The 20,516-nt window shown below is 40.3% G+C and overlaps 1 protein-coding gene across 13 annotated transcripts in view; it reads left to right on the forward strand.

The window, feature by feature from the left end:
* Positions 1 to 590: 590 nt before the first annotated feature.
* Positions 591 to 20,516, forward strand: part of DICER1 (dicer 1, ribonuclease III) — a 72,477-nt gene continuing 52,551 nt past the window's right edge. For 3 of the 13 annotated variants that reach the window (XM_019746195.2, XM_019746157.2, XM_019746178.2), the window contains exons 1-2: positions 939 to 1,076; positions 12,072 to 12,176. Coding sequence is in view for 1 of the 13 variants with exons in the window: in XM_019746130.2 (XP_019601689.2) it covers positions 717 to 1,076 (360 nt within the window). In the remaining 12 variants the exon portion in view is untranslated. Of the gene's footprint in view, positions 1,077 to 12,071; positions 12,177 to 20,516 lie in introns of all 13 variants that reach the window. The other 10 variants (XM_074326984.1, XM_074326980.1, XM_019746130.2 and 7 more) reach the window with 10 other exon arrangements.

Consider the following 20,516-nt stretch of genomic DNA (forward strand, 5'->3'; position numbering starts at 1 on the left):
AAGTGCTAACTCTTGAGCAGAAGCATGGTTGCCGTTACCCGACCTCTGGAGTAAACCTGTCAGGTGAGTCCTCTGGAAGAGATGTCTACGTTTTGACATAAATTAATAGGATTTTCTTTAAGCCAGCCACTTACTTGGCCTCCATATTTTAATTCACAGCTGTGAGGTAAGGTACACGGTTGCAACCTATGCAAATGAGCAATTTACATAAGTGGGGCCACTGTCCCCGTCTCAGTTATTTGGTTATCCCAGCTCCGGGTGTGGGGACGGAGGTGGGGTCTGTCGTCTCCCCTAATGCGCTGGGCCCCGCACCACTAATGCGGAGCAAAAGCAGGCGAGTGGCAAGGTCCTTTAAAAAGGGGCTGGGAAGTGGAAAAAGGACGCCGAACCCTCCAGAGAACAATTACAGCTGTGGGGCAGGGCCACGTTTAGAGGGCGGTGGGTGCCAGAAAGGGCCACAATGGAGGCGGACGAATTCCAAGAGCCAAGAGGTTCTGCCAAGTTAAGCGAGTGTCCGCAACCCCGGCGCGCAGGCCCACGCGGGTCGCAAAGGCGCAGGGCCGCGGCGGTCGAACGCCCGGTCCCGGCCAAAAGCTGGGCCGCAAACGCCGCCTTGGCCTCCGCCGCCGCGTCCGCTGTCTCCTGGCTCCTGAGTGGCTGGGGGGCCGGGATTAACCTTTCACCGCCACACTCTGTCCAATCACAGGCTCGCTCTCATGCCGGTGCGGGACGAGCGGAGCGTGGGGGCGCGGAGGGGGCGGCGCGGGCGCCGGTGGGATTCTCCAAGCAGCGGTGCGCCGTTGCCGCGGGCCGTGCGCGGGCTGCGGACGAGCCGGGCGCTGCGCAGTCTCCGCAGGCGCCGGCGGGAGGGGTCGAGGCGGAGGCGCGGCGCGGCACAGGCTGCTCCAGGCCCAGGTGAATGGAGTAACCTGACAGCGGGGACGAGGCGACGGCGAGCGGGAGGAAATGGCGGCGGCGGCGGCGGCGCCGGGCAGCACCGGGAGGCCTGGGCTGTGACGCGCGCGTCGGAGCGGGGTCCGATGGTTCTCGAAGGCCCGCGGCGCCCCGTGCTGCAGGTGAGGCGGGCTCCCGCGGAGCCGCTTTGTGTTCGGGGCGGGGAGCGGCTCCGCCCGGCCTCGCGCCCGCCGCGGTGCCCGGGCCCGCGTGGGCGTCCCGGCCCTGGGCCCGCGCTCCGGCCTGGCTCGCGGGGGCGGGGGAGGGAGACGACTCGAGCAGATGGCGCGGCCTCTTCAGGTTCCCGAGCGGCGCGGCCTGCGGGGCCGGCGTCCACCCGCGGGGCTCTGCGCCTCCCCCGACCCTGGCGCCGCTCCTGATTCGCCGCTTTGGAGGGACTTTGTGCGGGCGCTCCGGCACTGGATGGGTCGCGGGCGCCTCCGCACGCGGCGGGGAGCGCGCCCTCACCGCTTGGCCCTGCCCCAGGGCTTTGACAGGTCCGGGGACGCGCACGGAGTGGTGCGGGATCTGCAGCGGGGGCTCGGGAGCATCCTGGGGACCGGTGGTGGTGGGGGCCGCCGCGCGGGGCCTCAGTGGGCACCTTCGAGAGAGCGGGGAGGGGAGGAAGCCGGGCTGCGCGTGCTGGCAGGAAAGCGCGAGCCTTCGGGGCCCTCCTGGGGAGGATTGGGAGGATTGTTCATGTTTATTGGCAGGTGACCAGGTCTGGGTCCCAGGGGGCGGGTGGCCGAGGCCATCTTTCCACCCTTCCCATCTTTTTGTGCCAGAACGTCTGGATCCTGCAAAGGGTTTTTAATCTTTGGGAAATCAGTGTATGTTTTAAGTCAGCACATCAGATTTATGTAGATTACCTGGAAAAGCTGAGCTGCCCCAATGGCTTTGCCCGCAATACAGAGCTAACAATCCACGTAGAGTGTCTTTAACAGCCTGAAGATTTGCAGAAACAGGGATGAGTGGGGAATCCTCGCTCGATAGTGTTCCGTCAGTGCTTTTGTGAAGAAAGTCGTGCTTAAAAGGGACGCGTTACTGATCCGTATACGTCTGAGTGTTCTTATGACTAGCGCGGTTTAAAAACATTCATCTAATTAAAGAGTAGTACTTTAAAGTGTGTGCTTCTTGAGGTGCTTTGAATTTTCTGAATTTTTACAGTTCTGATTTTCAGTTGTCTTCTTGTTGCTTAGTTTTCAAGTGCAGCAACTCAGTGATTGGAAAAAGGCAGAAGTAAGGAGTTAAGTAACTTGGAAAATGGTATATTTTCAATGTGTTTTAATCAAAGGTTAACTAAATTGGAACTGTATTGGTATAAACATTACATTTTCTAAATAAAAAAACCGATCTTACCAAGAGATCCAATAATTTATTACAGGATGGATGATGGTACATGATTCTGAATGAGGCTGCTAGTGAATAATAACTTTAGTATTACTAATATCTTTAGGAACTAGGTTCTGGAATAATCAGTTTATTTTGCCAAGTGTTGTCTTTAACACTAGCTACCTGTGGCACGTGTATATTATATGTAATATATGCCATATCTATACACAGTTATTTTCAAAACTTCATCTTCCGCCATATTTTATAAAACTTTGTAGATTAGAAACACTAATGATTGCTTTTAATATGTCACGAAATAAGCATTTAAATGGTAACGTTGGTTTACAGATTTATTCATGGCATTTTAAGAAAAGATGTATTAGTTAAATTTAATTTGGGGAGAAAAGTCTTTCTTTTCCTGCAATTATTTTAGTAAGGGCTTGCTCTACTTTTTATGCTACTATCTCGTCAATAAAGATTAATTAAGTTCTGTCTTCTGTATAATGCTTGTGGCCCCGTGTATGAATTGCATAGTGAGATTGCTTTGCGATTGCTGAGTTTATTGTCTTGGTTTTAGAAGGCGTTTTATTTTGATGTGGCTCATGATCTCATTTGATAGTGATTTTGTGGTGTTATGTAGTGGGTAGTGCTGGAAGCGTAGTGCCACCTTCTAGGAAGGATGATTTTTATGGCTTTGAGATACTTATTCCCTGCCACTGTCTGACATGTGAGATGCTTGCTTCATTTGAGAAAGTAGGTATTGCACAGTCTCTCACTTGTGATTTTAACATCCTGTGGTCATTACTTGTGGCAAAGGAGAGAAGGGGAGCATTTATGAATAAGAAGTGCCTCCTTATGTGCCAAGATGTTGCAGGTGCTTTTATATACATTCTCGTTTAATCCTCATTGTGACCGAGGTATTGTCCTTATTTTACATGCAAGGAAACTAAGACTCAGAGATGATTGCCTCAGGTTATGGGTGTAGAAGTGGCAGAGCCAGGATTGTCATGGTTTGATTTCAGAGTCCTTGCATGTGTGCTCTTTTCGTTGAGTAGCATTGCTGTTCCCAAGTGGATTTTCGGGGAAAAACCTGTATAACCTGAGTTAAGTCCTTAGTTAACACTTGTTGAATGAATGAAATTGTGAAACCTTAAATGTTCAGGTGATCTCTATCCGAATAGTTCAGATTTTTCCCCTTTTTTTGTGGTAAAATATACATAACATTTATTATTTTAACCACTTTTAAGTGTACAGTTTTGTGATACTTAAGTACACACATTGTTGTGCAACCATCATCATCATCCATCTCCAGAACTTTTTCATCTTCCTTAACTGAAACTCTGTGCCCATTAACACAGCCTTCCCTTTCGCCCTCCTCCCAGCCCCAGGCAACCTGCATTCTACTTTTTCTTTTCTGTGAATCTGACTGCTCTTGGAAGCTCACATAAGTGCAATTATACAATATTGGTCCTTTTGGGACTGGGCATGTTTCACTTAGCATCTTCAGGGGTCATTCATTCAGGATTTATTCATGCTGTAGCATGTGTCAGGATTTCCTTCCTTTTAAAGGCTAAATAGTAGTTCGTTGTGTGTGTATAAACCACATTTTATTTATCCAGTCTTTCATAGGTGAGCACCTGGGTTGCTTCCACCTTTTAGCTTTGTGAAGAATGCTGCTATGAACCTAAGTGTACAAATACCTGTTTGAGTCCCTGCTTTCCCTTTTGGGTACATGGCCAGAAGTGGTCAGGTTGTTTCTTGATCGTCAGAGCACTAGACTCAGAATTTATTGCAATATGAGTTTTCTCAGGGCTATTCAGACAGTTATATACACTTTCCTACAAATAGTTCCTTCTATGTCAATAAAGGACTTTAATCTCCTTGAGGCCCAGGATTGACTCATTTTTATGTTCCTATCAGTGTCTGGCAAGTGGATATTCAAATAACTGAATTCCTTCAGTGGATCCATCACAGAGCTGTGTTGTGCTCTTTTGGATGCTGGAGGAAGGTACTGGTAAGGTCCGTGTTTAACTTGTGTAAATCGTAATGGAGCCAAGTGATTTGTCTTGTTTATCTTGTGTTCTGCTTTTTGGACATTCAAGAGTTTAGCTCATGCTAAAAGCCCAATGGATGTATACGTTTTATTATTTGTCTTTGAGAGAGGATTTGACTTGGTCTTGTAATAATAGACAGGTGTTTGAGAGGATAGTGCAAATAGTAAAGGTAGAGGGGAGGGGGCTGGAGGGAATGCAATGAGAAGCTTAGGGCAAGGATAGCTCAGCCATTTGCATGTAAATAAAGCTTTTTATTTTTATTTTTAATTTATTAGTCAAAGCAAAAGAGGAAACTACAAATCATAGTAGGCATTGATTAATGGGAGGAAATATACCGGTTAATCAGGAGTAGCAGACTTTTGTCTGAAGAATAAGTAATTGTCTGAATTCTTACATGAAATGACATTAACAATATATGAAAAAATGTTTTACATTTTACAAATGATAAACATTTTTCACATGCCATTGTAGAGAAACCAGATAAAAGCCTCAGGCATAATAGAAAAACTTTAATAACAGGTGGACATTGTTCTGGTGACTTGATTTATTAGAGTTTAGTTAATTTATCTTTCAGATGACATCCCTGGAATTTCATTTGTCTCATTGAGGCTTTTGACAGATGCCAAATGACAATTCATTCACAGATTATCTCTTTTCTGGACAGTATAGATAGTTAGGATTTTCTAAATTCTCTCTGCTAGTCTTTGGGAATGTGTGTTGGCCTAAAAAGTAAGACTGCTTGGGTGGTGGTATATACTTAGTGGATGAGTACAGAGAGAAAGCATTACAGTTGACCCTTGAACAATGTGGGGGTTAAGGGGCGCTGACCCCCACTCAGTCAAAAATCTAATACCTTTTGACTCCCCCAAAACTTAGGTTGCCCCTTGCTATCCGAGGTGGATTCATTCCAGGGCCCCCACAAATATCAAAATCCTTGGGTGCTCAAGTCCCTGTATAAAATGGTGTAGATTAATGTATAGAGTCAGCCCTCTTCATCCACAGACTCCCAGCCATAGATAGAAAACAGTACTGGTTATTGAAAAAAATCCGCATATATGCAGAGCTGTGTCTTTTGAGGGGCACCTGTATTTTTGAGGTCTAGCTGATGAAATTGAAATTTTCAGTCATGTAGGAAGACCTTTGTTAAAATAAGTTCTGAGTACAAAATGGCTTTCCTATTTATTTAAAATTGTCGATGAGTTGTTGGTTCCCCTTTAATAAGTAAAGATTCTCTGCATTCTAAATATGTGACTAAAAGATGCCACAAGAAAACATTGTCTGAGGATGCCAGTAAGACTTACTAGAAATGAAACATGAAAGACTTAAATTTTGGTTTTAGTGTTTTGATTTTTGAAGCTCGTAGTGACATTAAATGACTGTTAAGGTTTATAGAAGAGTAAGGATAGAATAGAGCAGTGCCTGGCGTACAGAGAGTGCTCAGATTTGTTGAGTGCACAAGTTAGTTTATATTCACTTTTGAAGTGCTTAGAAGCTAACACAGGTTTATAGAGAATAACATTGCTTGTATGTTAAGCTCTGAAAAAGATCGTTACTGTTTTGATTTTGGACAGATCTTGCCGCCTGGTTCTCCATACAGTGGGCAGATGATCAGGTGCCTAGAAACATTGCAGACCAAGACAGGTGTTAAGAGCTTCATAGATGAAAAGGGCTGTAAAAATTGGGGGTGTTGTTACTGGTATTTTAGGCTCATTGTTGACGCAGGCTAACCCTGAGAGTTGTGGTGGTTCTTTCTTAGTTGACAGCTCAATGTGTGCAATAAAGTAGGGATTTTAAAAACACAATTGGAAATTCTTTGAGGGGTTGAATATGTCAGCAAATCAAGAGAGGATCTTAATTAAAATTTTTTGAGGAGGATCTCAATTTAAAAACTGATCTTGAAATGATGTAGAAAGCTTCTTTGATTAAGGAGTTCGATCAATAACCCTTTTTGAAGGGGGAAAGAAAGGCAGTAGACTTCTTTGATTTTTTGAGATTCCAGGATTTCTGTCTTCCTTTTATTGGCAACAGCCTAGGAGGGCAAGATGAGCACCATGGCCCCAAAGACTTGAATGGCCTCTCCTCTTAGGCATCCTGCTGCACGGCCTTCACTCCTGGGTAGCTTCAAGTAGTGGAATTTTAAGCTTTTTCAACTTTGCAAAATTAAATATGAATATTTTATTATAACGCCATAGGGATCTTTAAGAACAAGCATTTGGTGTCAGAGAGACCAGTGTTCATATTCAGATTCCTCCAGTTTATAGCTGAGGAACATGAGTGTATGGCAGCCCCTTCGAGTCTCAGCTTCATCATTGGTAAACGGGTCATAATAGTACCCACTTGAAGTTGTGAGAAAAAAAATAGTTTATTAAGCTCTTAACCTAATTCTGGCACATAACTACCATTTGATAAAATTTGGCTGATGTTTTTAATTTAAATATGTATGCTAGAGAAAATTATGCTAGTCGCAATGTGATTAGATTATATTACAGTTATTTCCTCACAAATTATTATTGAGATGTATGTCGAATATATCTATAATGGGAGACGAAAAAGAAAAGAGGGCTTTGAGAGCAATAGTCCATAGACTAGTTTTCTATATCAAGAATTCTCTCTCTATACTGGATCCACTGGTCCAACTGTTTTAGTGATACCAAGTGTAATAGTGCGTTAAATATTGCTAACTTTCCCCAAATACCATTAGGTTATTCTTCTATTATGCATGAATAAATGCATCATTCTTGAATCTCTATTTTGAACCAGTTTGAACTTTTTATCTATGTGTCAGATGCACTTGCTATGGGCCAGTGGTTTTTATTTTTTGGAGACTACTGATTTGATGAAAGATATGAATCTTACACCCCCCCCCAAATGTACATATTCATAATCTTGTATAAAATTATAGGAGGTACAGGGACTCCCCCTAACGCTATCCATAGATACTTGATTTTTAGGCTATGTCTACACATATAAAGAAATAGGTTTAACTAAGGAACAGCAACAGAATGCCGGATAGTTGAGGCATGAGTTCCGTGTGATTGGTGGAACCGAATGAACAGTGGAAAATAATGAGTGGTTAGGAAACCTGTGTGCTAGTTTAGTTTCACTTGTAAATAACTAGCCAGGTGTTACGGGAAGGCCACCTTGGCCTTTCTAGACTTAGCTTTAATTTTCTCACTAGTAAAATGAGAAGATTTACACGCCTTCAGGCTGTCTTATAGTGTGTAGTCTTTGAAGCACCCATATCAGTCCGGGACCTCTCCGTTTCAAGCTGAGGATCTAAACTAAACAGGAGACGTGGAAAAGAGAGACTGCTATTTGCTGTGCCTTCAAGTTTGTATGTATAGTGACCAAAAGAAAGTACATGATGAATTGTGAGATGTTCTGAGCAGGAAAAGTAAGATGAAAACTCTGGGAAATAGCCTTAAAAAGTAGATAAAGGCAGATTTTTCCTTGACTGGATGACAGAATCTTTCAGACAATTGGGTCTTTCATCCTCTATCTCTGCATCTGGTACAGCTTGGTAAATGTTTGTTAATGGATTGAGAATCTGACAAACTGAAGTCAAAACGATGACGCTCAAGCAACCCATTGAGAGGCCTGGTACCATTAGTGAGACGGAAGGTGCCTAACAGGCAGGCACCCGGAGTGTAATTTTAAAAGCCTTTACTTTGTGTATAACACTGTACTGAGATTACCTAGCCTTTTTCAGTCTTGTTTAGCTAAACACTGAGAAGAAATAAAATACCCAATTTCTAAATCTTTATTCTGTATAATAAATTTAAGTGGCTTATTAATCTTTGACCAAATACAGTTTTGGGTGTTTTAAGGAAAATACAGGATTTTGTTGATAAAAAATATATGAACTAGTACTAGGACAACCTAAATTAGACATTTCAATGCTGCGGTATGTAAATTGAACTGGAGTTAAGGCAAGCTGTAATTTCTACATACTACTGTATTAGTATCTTAAAAGGAGTAATTCTTTATTGCTTATATAATATAATATGTAGATTTTAGTTTGCAACCCTTCTTCAATAGAATATGTGAAGTAAGGCATTGCCAAATGGTGCTTTCCTTTTTGAATACTTCTGTAAAACCTTTCCATTGACATAAGAAGAGAATTCTGAAGGAGAATATTGTTTTTACACTGAATTTTTATAAACCTCTAGCTTTTCCCATTTCTGAACATTAGGGGAATTCCAGAAGTTGTTTTACATATATAAGTTGGGTCCATTCTTTGGCTAACGATAGGAAAATAATTTTCTTAAAGTTTCTTTAGCATGCACACAAACATATACTCACATAACACACACCTATACATACATGTTAACATGTATGAAATCTGTGTCTTGCCTCAGCAGCAAATGCTCTGGCAGCATGCTTACCTGTGTTGTCTGTATTGAGTGCAGACAAAGTTACACAGGACATTGTAGTTTCCATTGTTAATTTAGCTAGTTCATTTCACTGTGTCTGAACCCCCTTTATGATAATCTCTCTTAAAGTAGCACTTTTCACTAGAGAAAGAAGTCATTATGTAGTGTTTGTATCAAGCAGTAAGTCTTTGGCTGAGTGGAATAAAAATCCTGGAAAAAATGGTGAGACATATAGTTAGTTACTGTGTATTTATTGAGTACCTATGTCCCTAGACTAGAAAGGCCAAGAGAAAAGTCAGTGGACAGAGTTCATTTCAGTTGCTAAGGCTTTACAATGACAGCAATATTTACTTAGATGGAGATTCAGTTGAAAATAAAATACTCCGCTGTTTTGCTGCTGTTAATCTGAATTGGGGCCACTCTTTTCAACCCCTTGGTGACATCAAAAGGAACATATCCAGATGTGCAGCTTATTTTGACTGGCAGATCAGTGTAAATAGATACCTCCTTTGAGACCAGAGTGTATTACATGTTGTGGAAATAAAAGTTTGAAGTCAGACAAAATTTTAAGTAGAATTCCACCTCTCCCATTTATTAGTCAAATGGCTTTGGGTAAGTTATTTTAAATTTCTATAAAATGGAGTTGATACTTAGTGTTGTTGTGAGAAAAATATTAAACCAGATAATGGAATTTTTTTAAGGAGGGCACAGTTCACAGTGGCCCGTGTGGGGATTGAACCGGCAACCTTGGTGTTATTAGCACCACGCTCTAACCAACTGAGCTAAGCGGCCACCCCATGAATTCTTTCTTTTCTTTTTTTTTTTTTTGAGTGTGTTTTTCCAGGACCCATCAGCTCCAAGTCAAGTAGTTGTTTTAATCTAGTTGTGGAGGGCGCAGCTCACAGTGGCCCATGCAGGGATCGAACCGGCAACCTTGTTGTTAAGAGCACCGCGTTCTAACCAACTGAGCTAACTGGCTGCCCCCAGATAATGGAATTTAAGTGCTCAAAAAAGGTAAAATTTCTCCCTTCCCCTCTTACTCTGGGAGTAAATGGTAAATGAAGAATTTTTATACGTTATGCTAAGGATTGTTTTCTTCTCTTTTAAAATAATCTTTAAATGAAATCAAATTCACTTCATATACAGCAAAGTGCATAAATCTTAAGGAGACACAAAGTGCGCACACCTGTAACCAGTGCCCAACTCAAGGAGCAAATATGCCCATTATTTTATTTTTTCAATAGACATTCAGTATCATATTCTCCTCTGCGATCCTGACCCTGCCCAGTATTTTATAAGCTCCTCTCAATGCCTCCTCCCAGGTACCCCCGAAAGAGTAATCACCATACCACTTAAGTAGTTTTTCTTATTTTTAACTTTATAGAGTAGAAATCATACAGTGTGATTTTGTGGTGGGCTTTTGTGTTGGTTTTCTTTCAGTTAACATTTTGTTGCATCATCTAGCCCTCTTATATGGACATGTCAGTATTGGGTATTACATTGTTGGGGGACATTGGGCTTTTGTGAATTTATGGTTGTGAACATTCTAGTGCATATTTTTGGGAGTATGTACATATTTCAGTTGGGTATACACTTAGGAATGGAAGTACTTGGGATACAAGTTATGTATATATTCAGCTGCAGCAGATACTTCCAGTTTACGATTCTCCCGGCAATATATGAACGTTCTCTAAGCTCCACATTCTCTCCCACACTTGATATCGTCTGTTGTCTTCATTTTAGCTATTCTGGTGGGCATGTGGTAATAGCTCGTTGTGGTTTAGTTTGTATTACTCTAATTGCTTATGAAGTTTATTGAACATTTTAATGTCCTGTGTTGTGAAATCCTTTTTGCCCATTCTCTAGTTGCTTGTTTTTCTTATTGATTTGTAGGAGTTTATATGTCTCCTACTCTGGCTTGCCTTTTCACTCTCTTAATCAGATCATTTAATGAACAGAAGATCTAATTTTGATGAAGTCCAGTTTGTCAGTTTTTTCTCTTTCTGATTAGTGTTTTTATATTTTTTCTAAGAAATTGCTGCTCACTCCAAGGACATGGAAGTATTGGCCTATGTTTTTGTTCTAATAACTTTATTGTTTGACTTTGTACGTTTAGATCTATAATCTAACTGGCATTGATTTTTGTGTGTGATGTGAGGCGGGAATCAAGATTTACTTTTTCCATCTGGATACTCAACCTAGCTTTTATTTGGAAGACCATTCTCTTCCCTCCTGTACTATACAGTATTGTTTTTTGCCATTAGTTAACCTGATATATGGGCTTCCATATTTTATTGTGTTTCATTGTCTATTCTTGTGCCAGCACCCACACTGTCTTAATTATTGTAGCTTTATACTAAGTCGTAATAAATTGATTTTTTTTTTGAAATGTTAAGCCATCTTTGCATTCCTTTGACAACCCACAGCTGGTCATGATGCATTTTCCTTTTTATATATTTCTGGATTTAGTTTGCTAATATTTTGTTCAGGATATTTACATTTTTTGTTTGAGAGATAGGTCTGTAACTTTACTTTTCTGTAATGTCCTTGTCAGGTTTTGGTGTCAAGTTTATGCTGATCTCATGGAAAGAGCTGAGAAGTATTCTCTCATTTCTGTCCTTTTGAAGAGTTTGTTTTTCAGATTGGAGATATCCTTTCAATAGCTAGAAGAATTCACTAGTGAAGTTGCCTGGGCTTGGAGTTTTTAATAGTCAATTCTTAAAAATCCATTTGCTTTAAAAGCTATAGGCTTCTTCAGATATTCTCTTTCTTTAGATGTTAACTTCGGTAAATTGTGTTTTTTCCCCAAGGAATTTGTCCACTTCATCTAAAGTATTTCCTTGAATGGCCACTAAGAAATAATTGATACTAAAATTAATCACATAAAACTTTATTCCATTTGGAAAAATTAAACTTTCTAAGAGATCATTAAGTAATATAAAGAATACTCTTTGTTGTGGTGTATGGAAGAATAAACAGTGGTTAATTGCCAGCTAAATTAGGTTTTTTATGCTCTTAGAAGTTAAGCAGAAGCATGAGTTACGTAGACAAAGTTAGTTCCCTGAAAACTAATTATATTCAAAAGTATTTAAAATCTGTAATTAGATTGGAAGCTAAATTTTTTATCTTTGACCAAAATTTACTTTGGATTAATCCAACTAGTGAATTATAATTTAATATATTCTTTGTTAGTCTTTGAAGGATTGTTTCTAAGTAATAGTAAAAATAAAAATAAGTGAAGTATAATATAGAAGTATCTTAACATTTTGGGGTGGGGGGACGATCAGTATTCATATGGCCTCCACTTAAGGGTCAGCTATCAGTGGTGAGAATTGTCAGTATTTGTTTATTTATGCAGAGTTCCTGCTTCTTCCTGGCACCCCAGTTGGTTCCGAATATGCGGATTTACTGTCATTTGCTGAAACTATTTCTGAAAAAGTGACACTGGAGCTGAGACCTGCAGGTGAGGAGCAGTTAGCCAGGCGATGGTATGGGCAGAGGCTGTGGGGTAGGAAAGAGCTTGGTGGCGGTTCTGAGAGAGCCTGTGACTGGGGGGAGGTGGTGGAGTTACACAAGCCCAGTCAGAGAGAGAGAGAGATGCAGGGACATACACAGTAAAGATTTGGGATTTTTGTCCTAAGTGCTAAGGGAATCCATTGATGGTTTTGAGCCGTCTGGCTGTGCTGGTGTAATTCATTATCTTTCTCATACCTAGAGCTGCACGATGCTTTGAGCCCACGAGTGCTCCTTTGTTTTTTTTCTCACATTGATGCTTGTTGTTAGTCCTTGGCAAGAGGGTGAGTCTGGCAAATAGCAAATATATACAAGGTGTGATCAAACAATACAATGAATGTTTAAATAAAAAAAAATTATTACTGTAAAAGACACGTACTCAAAATACTTCTTCCTTTGAACACACTTTGCCATCATTCTTGCCACTTTCTGAAGCAGCTCTGGAAGTCCTCTTTTGTGAGTGTCTTTAGTTGCGCTGTCGTGGCTGCCTCCATGTCCTGAGTCATTTTGACTTTGGGGAAGAGCCAGAAGTCCCACAGTGTCAGATCTGGTGAATAAGGTGGATGAGGACACACTATAATGTTTTTATTTGACAGAAATTGCTGTACCAGAAGCAATGTGTGACATGGAGTGTTGTCATGATGCAGGATGATTTACGGCACACTTTAAAACACACCTCTCAACCATAGCTCACACCCGACTGACTGCACTGAACAAGTTGAAACTTGTCACACACTTACTCAGGTTTGAGGCACTGCTTCCCGTATTGAAGATCCCTGCCTTTCTGTTGGGTGGCACTCGGCAGCAGCATTCACTGTATGTTTTGATCACAATAGGAAAGGCTCTGTGTCACATATCACTTCTGGTATGACAATTTTTGTTAAACAAAAACATTATTCACCGGATCTGACACTGTGTGACTTCTGGCTCTTCCCCAATCAAAATGACAATGAAAGGTAAACGTTTTGAATCAATTCAGGAGGCAGCCACGACAGCACAACTAAAGACACTCACGAAAGAGGACTTCCAGAACTGCTTCAGAAAGTGGCAAGAATGATGGGATAAGTGTGTTTAAAGTGAGATGGAGTATTTTGAGGAGGATTAATGGCAATGTGTCTTTTCTGTAATAAACTTTTTTTATTTAAACATTCAGTATAGTTTTTTATCACACCTCATACTTACACTTTTAGTGTTGCATCCTGTGAGTGTAACGGTGTCTGTTTGCCATTCAGACAGTTCACTTACTGAGTAGATCCCGTAGAGATGCCAGACTTGAATCTCTGCAATAAGGTGTAAGCAGATGTGGAAAATTCTGAAGTACACATTGGGCGTCCTGGTGGCTTTGCTCACGTTCAGGCAGTACAGGATGTTAAAAACATACTAGCTTGCAGGATATGTAGCTGCCACTTTTGTCCTATGGGTTCCTTCCTTTTTTTTTTTTTTTTTTTTAAGGGTATAAATATTCTGAAAGATGAGAGTCTGCAGTTGTAGTTTTGGTTCTCTTCCCATTCTTTGTAGTCCCAAAATTTGGTAAGAAAGTAACATACTCTTCCTTGACCTTCAAGCTGAGGCCTCAGAGTGTAGTTTTGTAAAGCTCTTGCAGTGTCTGAGCTGCTCCCTCCAATACCTGCAGTTGTTTTTCCACACCAACAGCCTATCAATTTTTTTAGTGATTTGCATATTTGACTTGCTAATTAAATGAATGTGTTGTGGATTATGTAAGGGGAGAGCAAGAGGAGCCAGGGGCCCACAGCTTTGTAGGTCCTGTTATAGAAATGAGGCTGAGACTCAGAAGGCGAGGCCATTAGTCCAAGGTCTTGCAGGTAACAAATGTTCCTCTTTCCTGTAGAGAAGACATTCCTTTTCTTGGTTACAAACACTGCCTCTACTCATACTGGTTTGCCTGGAACTGTCCCTGTTTGCACACCGGAAGTCCTTGGCAGCTACTAAGTGTGGATCTCTCAAGTGGAAATGTGTAGTAGGCAGGCAAGGATAGCACATCCGCGTTGATGGCGCCACTGACCATACTGATTGGTTCTTCCAGGGTTGGGGTCTGTGTGTGGGTGGTTCCTGGGGCAAGGGACTGCCGGCGCGCAAACAGGGGCAGTCTCTTCCTTGTTGTATTTCGAGGTTCCTATCTGTGGGCCTTGGATATGGAGTTAGCGGTTCTTGGACTGAGGTTAATTAGGTGAGAACCCTTGGTATATGTACTGAGAATAAACAAGCAGAGGCCCGCATGTGGCTTGAAGCCGACAGGACTGGGTTCAAACTGCTGTACAGCTGTACATAAGGCCCTGTGCGATCTAGCTCCTGCTTATCTACGTTTCACTGTTTCACCCTTCTGTAGACAAGTGCTCCAGCACGCTGCTGGAAGTTTCCTCAACTTGACCTGCCTCGTGTCTGTTAATGCTGTTCTACGTGCTGTCCCCCGTGCTCTGTGCCTCCCTCTCCCTGACTAGTGCTGCTGGTACTCAGGTCCCGTTCTCGCTTTCTCCATAGCACAAATTTGCATTACGGATATCTGCTCAGTAAACATTTGTCGAATAAATGAATGAATAATTTAAGGGGTAGGAGGTAGAACAAAGGTTTTTAAGTGAATTAAAAACCTTTTTATACTTAAATATTACTTTTTATACTATTCTGAAATAAAATTGGGTAAGTTCTGTTTTTCTGTATTCTACTGATAGCCAAATACTATATATCAGTATTTAATAGAGTTTTGTTTTTAACTTTATGTTTTAAAATACTTCAAACTTACAAGTTGAGGAATAGAATTCCCTACATTTACCAATAGTTAACATTTTAGCACATTTGTCTTCTCTCTCTGCATATCATTGTTATTTTCCTGAACATTTTGAGAATAAGTTGCAGGCATTATACTCTTCACTACTAAATATTCGAAGTATATTTTCTAAGAACAAGAACATTCTTGTACACAACCACAATACACTTAATAAATTCAGGGAATTTAACGTTGATAATGATATTCAAATTTCACCAGTGTTCCTGTGGGGAGGGAAGAAAAACTTTTCCTCTGTGCTCTAGGTCAGTGGATGGGGACTGTGAATTAGGCTTACAAAAGACAGATTACCGAGAGAAAAGGTTATTGTGCGTGCACAAAGGTCAGTCACAAGAAGAAGTGAAAACCCAAAGAAGTAGTTAAGCTTGAGAGCTCAAATCCCATTTTAATACAGGGTGATAAATTGTGGAAAAGTGACCAGACAAAGGAAAAGCAGTCTGGACTTGTAGGGGTGGTCAGTTGTGGCAGGTAAACCTTGGAGGGAAACTAATGGAAGGTAGGGGTTGTTTTGGTTAGGTTTGTTTGGCTAAGTTCTGCTTTTCTGTCTTCTGCTGATAGCCAAATATTATATCTCAGCATTAATAGAGTTTTGGCCATGGGGTGTCCAGTGATGGGCGTCGTCTCCTCTTCCTGGTACTGGGGGGTGGGAGGGGAGCACTTTCGCAAAGGGAAATTCATGGCCTGCTTTTAGGCAGAAAGGGAGAGGGCGGAGGATTCCTCCTGTGTCCACTGTTTCTGTATTGCCTTCAGCTCAAAATAATCCTTATGCCAAAGTGACATAGTGGGAGGTGGCATGTCCTGATCCCTCTTCATGCCAGTGTCTTTTATTGCCATTTTCCTTCCCTAATACAAGAGTCAGTCCAGGAATGTGCGTTGCAGTTAGTTGTCTCTTTGCTCTTTTAATTCTGATAGTGTTGCGGGAAAGTAGGTTCTTGGTGTCCCTGCCAGAAAGAATTCAAGGATGCACCACATAAGGCAAGTGGCCGTGAAGTCACTGAAAGAAGGAGGACAGTGTACTCCCAAGGTGGTGGGAGCGGCCGGGCGGGAGAAGAGCACCTGCCCCGGAGAACAGAGAAGCCTAGGAATTTATTATTTCCAAGATGAGGGCAGGAAATAGTCAAGATTTAGGGGTGGTGTTACGGGCGTTCCCAGCTGCGTCTTTGTTGACCTTTCCTTCCTGTTGGGAGGTAGGATTCTCTTGTTCTTTATTTGGCTTTGGTCGGAACTGTCATGGTACAGGGGGTGGAGATTTTGCTAAACCACAATGCTAATAATACCGTGTTTCCCCCAAAATAAGACCTAGCCGGACAATCAGCTCTAATGCGTCTTGTGGAGCAAAAATTAATATAAGACCCAGTATTATATTATATTATATTATATTATATTATATTATATTATATTATATTATATTATACTGGGTCTTATAGTAAAATAAGACCGGATCTTACATTAATTTTTGCTCCAAAAGATGCGTTAGAGCTGATTGTCCGGCTAGGTCTTATTTTTGGGGAAACACGGTATTATAATCCATTATAATTAGCTGAAGTTCACCTTGAGGGGCAAGATGGCATCCTGGATCTGCTCTCGGCCACCGAAATCTGGTTCTGGCCATTCTGGTAACTGAACTTTTCTTAAGCGAGACCTCATTTCCTCCCTCCTTTGTCTCCCGGCGCCTCCCCCTTCCCTTCCTCCTCCCTCTGTCCCCACGGCCCTATTCTTTCTGCCTATAGTTTACAATAGCTTCTCAGTGTTTATCTTTTATGATGCTGACATTTTTGAAGAGCACAAGCCAGTTGTTTTGTAAAGTGAATCTCAGATTTGGGTTTCATGTTTTCCCATGATTAGATTCAGGTTTTGCATTTTTTTGTCGGGAAAACTGCATAAGTGATATTTCTCAGTTCACGTTAGGAGATACATGTCAGTTTGTCTCTATTGGTGATGTTAACTTTATCACTTGAGTTAAGGTAAAGTGGTATCTCTCATGTTTTTCCAGTGAAAAATTGTAATTTTCATTTGAAATAGTAGGTAATCTTTGCAGCAATACTTTGAGACGATGTAAATATTTTTTTGTAACCTTCACCCAATAGTTTTAGCATCCATTTAATGCGTCTTGCCTCAGTTTTACTAATGTGATGGTTAAAAATAGTGATTTTCTTTCTGTCATTCCTTCTACATTTATTAGTTGTCATTGGATAGAGTTTTATCTGGATTTTAAACTAAGAAAATAGTTTCTACAATGAAAAAATGATGAGAAGTATTACTTAAGCCTTTGGATTTTCCCGGTTGTACCTGAAACATTAGAGCTTTAAATTGTTGTTGAAATGTTTTCAAGGTTAGTGTTCTCGACTAGGTGTTTCCTCACTAAGAAGGATTTATTCAGGGAAACGAAAGGGTTGCAACCCAGTTGTTGTGGACACGGCAAGCCACGTGCACACTCTGGCCTGCGCACCAAGATGGAGGGGTATTTATAGAAGGAAAAGGAAGAAGAAGGAAGGGGAAGGTAGAACCTCAGAGCTCTATTATGTACATAGAGTTTTTCCATAGGGTTCTCCTGTGTAGGGTTCTCATGATTACATAGAGTGCGAGAACTTGCATAAGCCCTGGCGTCTCCCGTGGACCTTTCCAACTGATTCTGTTTGCGTAAAGTCCCAGTTAGTCTTTATCGGTGTCAGAACAGGCTGCATAGTACAGAAGACACTTTTGTAGTGGTTGGGAGTTAACCAGGAAGGACTAGGGTGGGAGGAAGAATGTAGTGGGGTGATCTCAAAATCATCATTGTACAAATTGACGCCTCTTTAGCGTCGGTAATTTCAGGTCAGCCCTGAACTTTTCTTTGTAGGGGTTGGGGACCACGATGGGGGCATTAAACGTAACAAAATAATTTGGATTGTTTAAAGTCTTTAAAACGTAGGAAGTATTTCAATTGAATTTTTTTCTTTGACCTACAAAAAGATACATGTTAATTTAAGGTGAGATAAATTAGGTTTATTCTCAACATAGAATAATTAATGAAAATATATTTATGGATATTTCCAGTTTTCCTTGAATTTAGTGTAAGTCAAGTATGAGATTATTTTTCATTTCAAAGATCTTAGAAGTTTGGGGTTGGGGGAACAGCAATAGCAAGAACATCTAATAAGGCACAGAAGATATAATTAAGCCCTGGTTTGGATGGTATAGATAGCCCATGTGTATGGATCAGAGTGCAGTCAAATGATGGAGGTTTTTAGGGAAAACTTGGGGGTGGGGCCCCAGAAGGAGAAGCTTCCCTGTGAAGATTGGGGTATACCTGTCATGGTATTCTAGGAAAAGCAGACAACATTAGGGTTACTCATATTGCACACAGCCTGGAACTTTTAATGTTTGCTTTCCTGGCTCAACATTGATTAAACATCCATCATACTCAGCAGTCTCTTAGGCTCATTTTGTCGGGACTGACCCCTCTTTGGTATTAAAATGTCCATGTTATACTGTATTAAAATCACTTGACATAGAAATTGTGGCCCCTTTTTCCTCATGGATGGTCTTACTTGATGTAAAAGATAGGCAGAGATAGTGGTGAGTTGAGTAAAATTCTAGCACTTGTTGAACAATGTTTTTATTGAGTCAAGTACAGAAAGCTGGAATCAAACATTAACCTTAAAATTCACCTTGAGAGCTAGTGGTGTGTTAAGTATTTACCTCTCTTGAAACAAAACAGCAGGGTAACTGTCATCATACCGTGTTTCCCCGAAAATAAGACCCAGCCGGATCATCAGCTCTAATGTGTCTTAGGGAGCAAAAATTAATATAAGACCCAGTATTATATTATTATATTATATTATATTATATTATATTATATTATATTATATTATATTATATCTATTCTTATATTAAAACAAGACCGGGTCTTATATTAAAATAACATCGGGTCGTATATTAATTTTTGCTCCAAAAGACGCATTAGAGCTGACGGTCTGGCTAGGTCTTAGTTTTGGGGAAACACAGTAGGTAACTGAAGAGGAGGGGCTGGTTTCTATGCCATTTTGATGAGTGGGAATGTTGTCTTTTTAAGAAGTATTCCAAGTAAGTGGGCCATTGGCTGGCAGCCTAGATACTTTTTATATGGAGATTTTGATTCCTGAGATTTGTTAAAATGGTATTTGACCTGCATTCAACTTCAATTTTGGACAAATCTAATTTTAGGCATAATTACATTGAAATGTAAACATAATATGTTTATGTTACAGATTTAGAGAAACCCAGAAATTTGTTTAGTTCGTAGAGTAGTGCAAGAAAAGAAGGCTAGTGAATTTGTGGTTTAAGTTACAGAAATTGGGGTAAAATTTACTACATTTAATGGCTTAAGAAGGGAGAAGTTTGTTTTTTCCCCAATACCTAAAACGGAATCGTATCTCTAAACTATTGTCTTTGTACAAATGACTCTTAGTTTTAAAGTTTCTTTTCCAATTCTAAGAGTAATAAAGTGTTCAAATTGTAGGGAATTTTAAAATGCAGAAGAGTTTCAAGGGAAAAGAAATCACTCCTGGTAGTAATCACATCTTTAATTTTCGAGTGTATTTTCTCTCTCCCTCCATCCTTTTCTTTACTTTTTAACTTGAAGACATAATCATGATCTTACTGTAAATAAAAATGTTCTGCTGTTTTCATTGAATGCTGTAACATAAGCATTTCGTTCATCATAAACTGTTACCATTTTTAATGGCTCAATTGAATTGCATCATGTAAAATGAACCGTGGTTTACCAAACCGTTCCCTCCTTCATTGTTAGACATTTAGATTTTGGGGTGGTGGGTGAGTGGAAGGGCTGTTGTAAATGGTAATGTTGAAGGGAGGAGCATTTCTCTATGAAGTTTTTTGTGTGCTAGATTAATATGCAAGGATTTCTAATTAGTAATGACAGATACGACAACAGTAAAATTAGAAATTCTTCTCTTGTGCTGTATATTTAACTAATTAAAGATACCAGTGTTTAAATTCTTGAAGTTATTGTCCCTTTTGTCTCAATATTTGGTTTGACCATAGTCCTTTCATAATCTGTATTCACCAATAGTAGTTGATAAATCCTTGGGAGAAATCCTTATTTTATATACTCTAGAAATTTTGGATATTTTCTATTTTGGGGTTGTTTTTATATTTTATATTTTGAAAACTTGTCCATTTGGTGATGATGGTTTCTTGCCCATTTGTGTACCATTTCATTGCCTAAGAAACAGTTCAGTAATGTTTTCAGTCTGTGGAGCCAAACAGAAAAGGCATATAGTATTTTTTGGTTTTTTGCTCTTAAAGAGAACTAGTGGACACAAAGCTATTTAATTTTATTTCATATTACATACCATATTTCATGATTTAAATTTGGATTTCATCCTACTGTAAATTCATAATGACTGGGTAGTTTGGAGTTTGTGGTTTTTCATGTTCATCTGGTTAAAATACTGTATAAAAAATCTTGTGTACTTTATATGAGAATACATTTTCTATACTGAATTT

This window comes from Rhinolophus sinicus, linkage group LG03 (genome assembly GCF_036562045.2).
Source record: "Rhinolophus sinicus isolate RSC01 linkage group LG03, ASM3656204v1, whole genome shotgun sequence".
Taxonomy (NCBI): domain Eukaryota; kingdom Metazoa; phylum Chordata; class Mammalia; order Chiroptera; family Rhinolophidae; genus Rhinolophus; species Rhinolophus sinicus.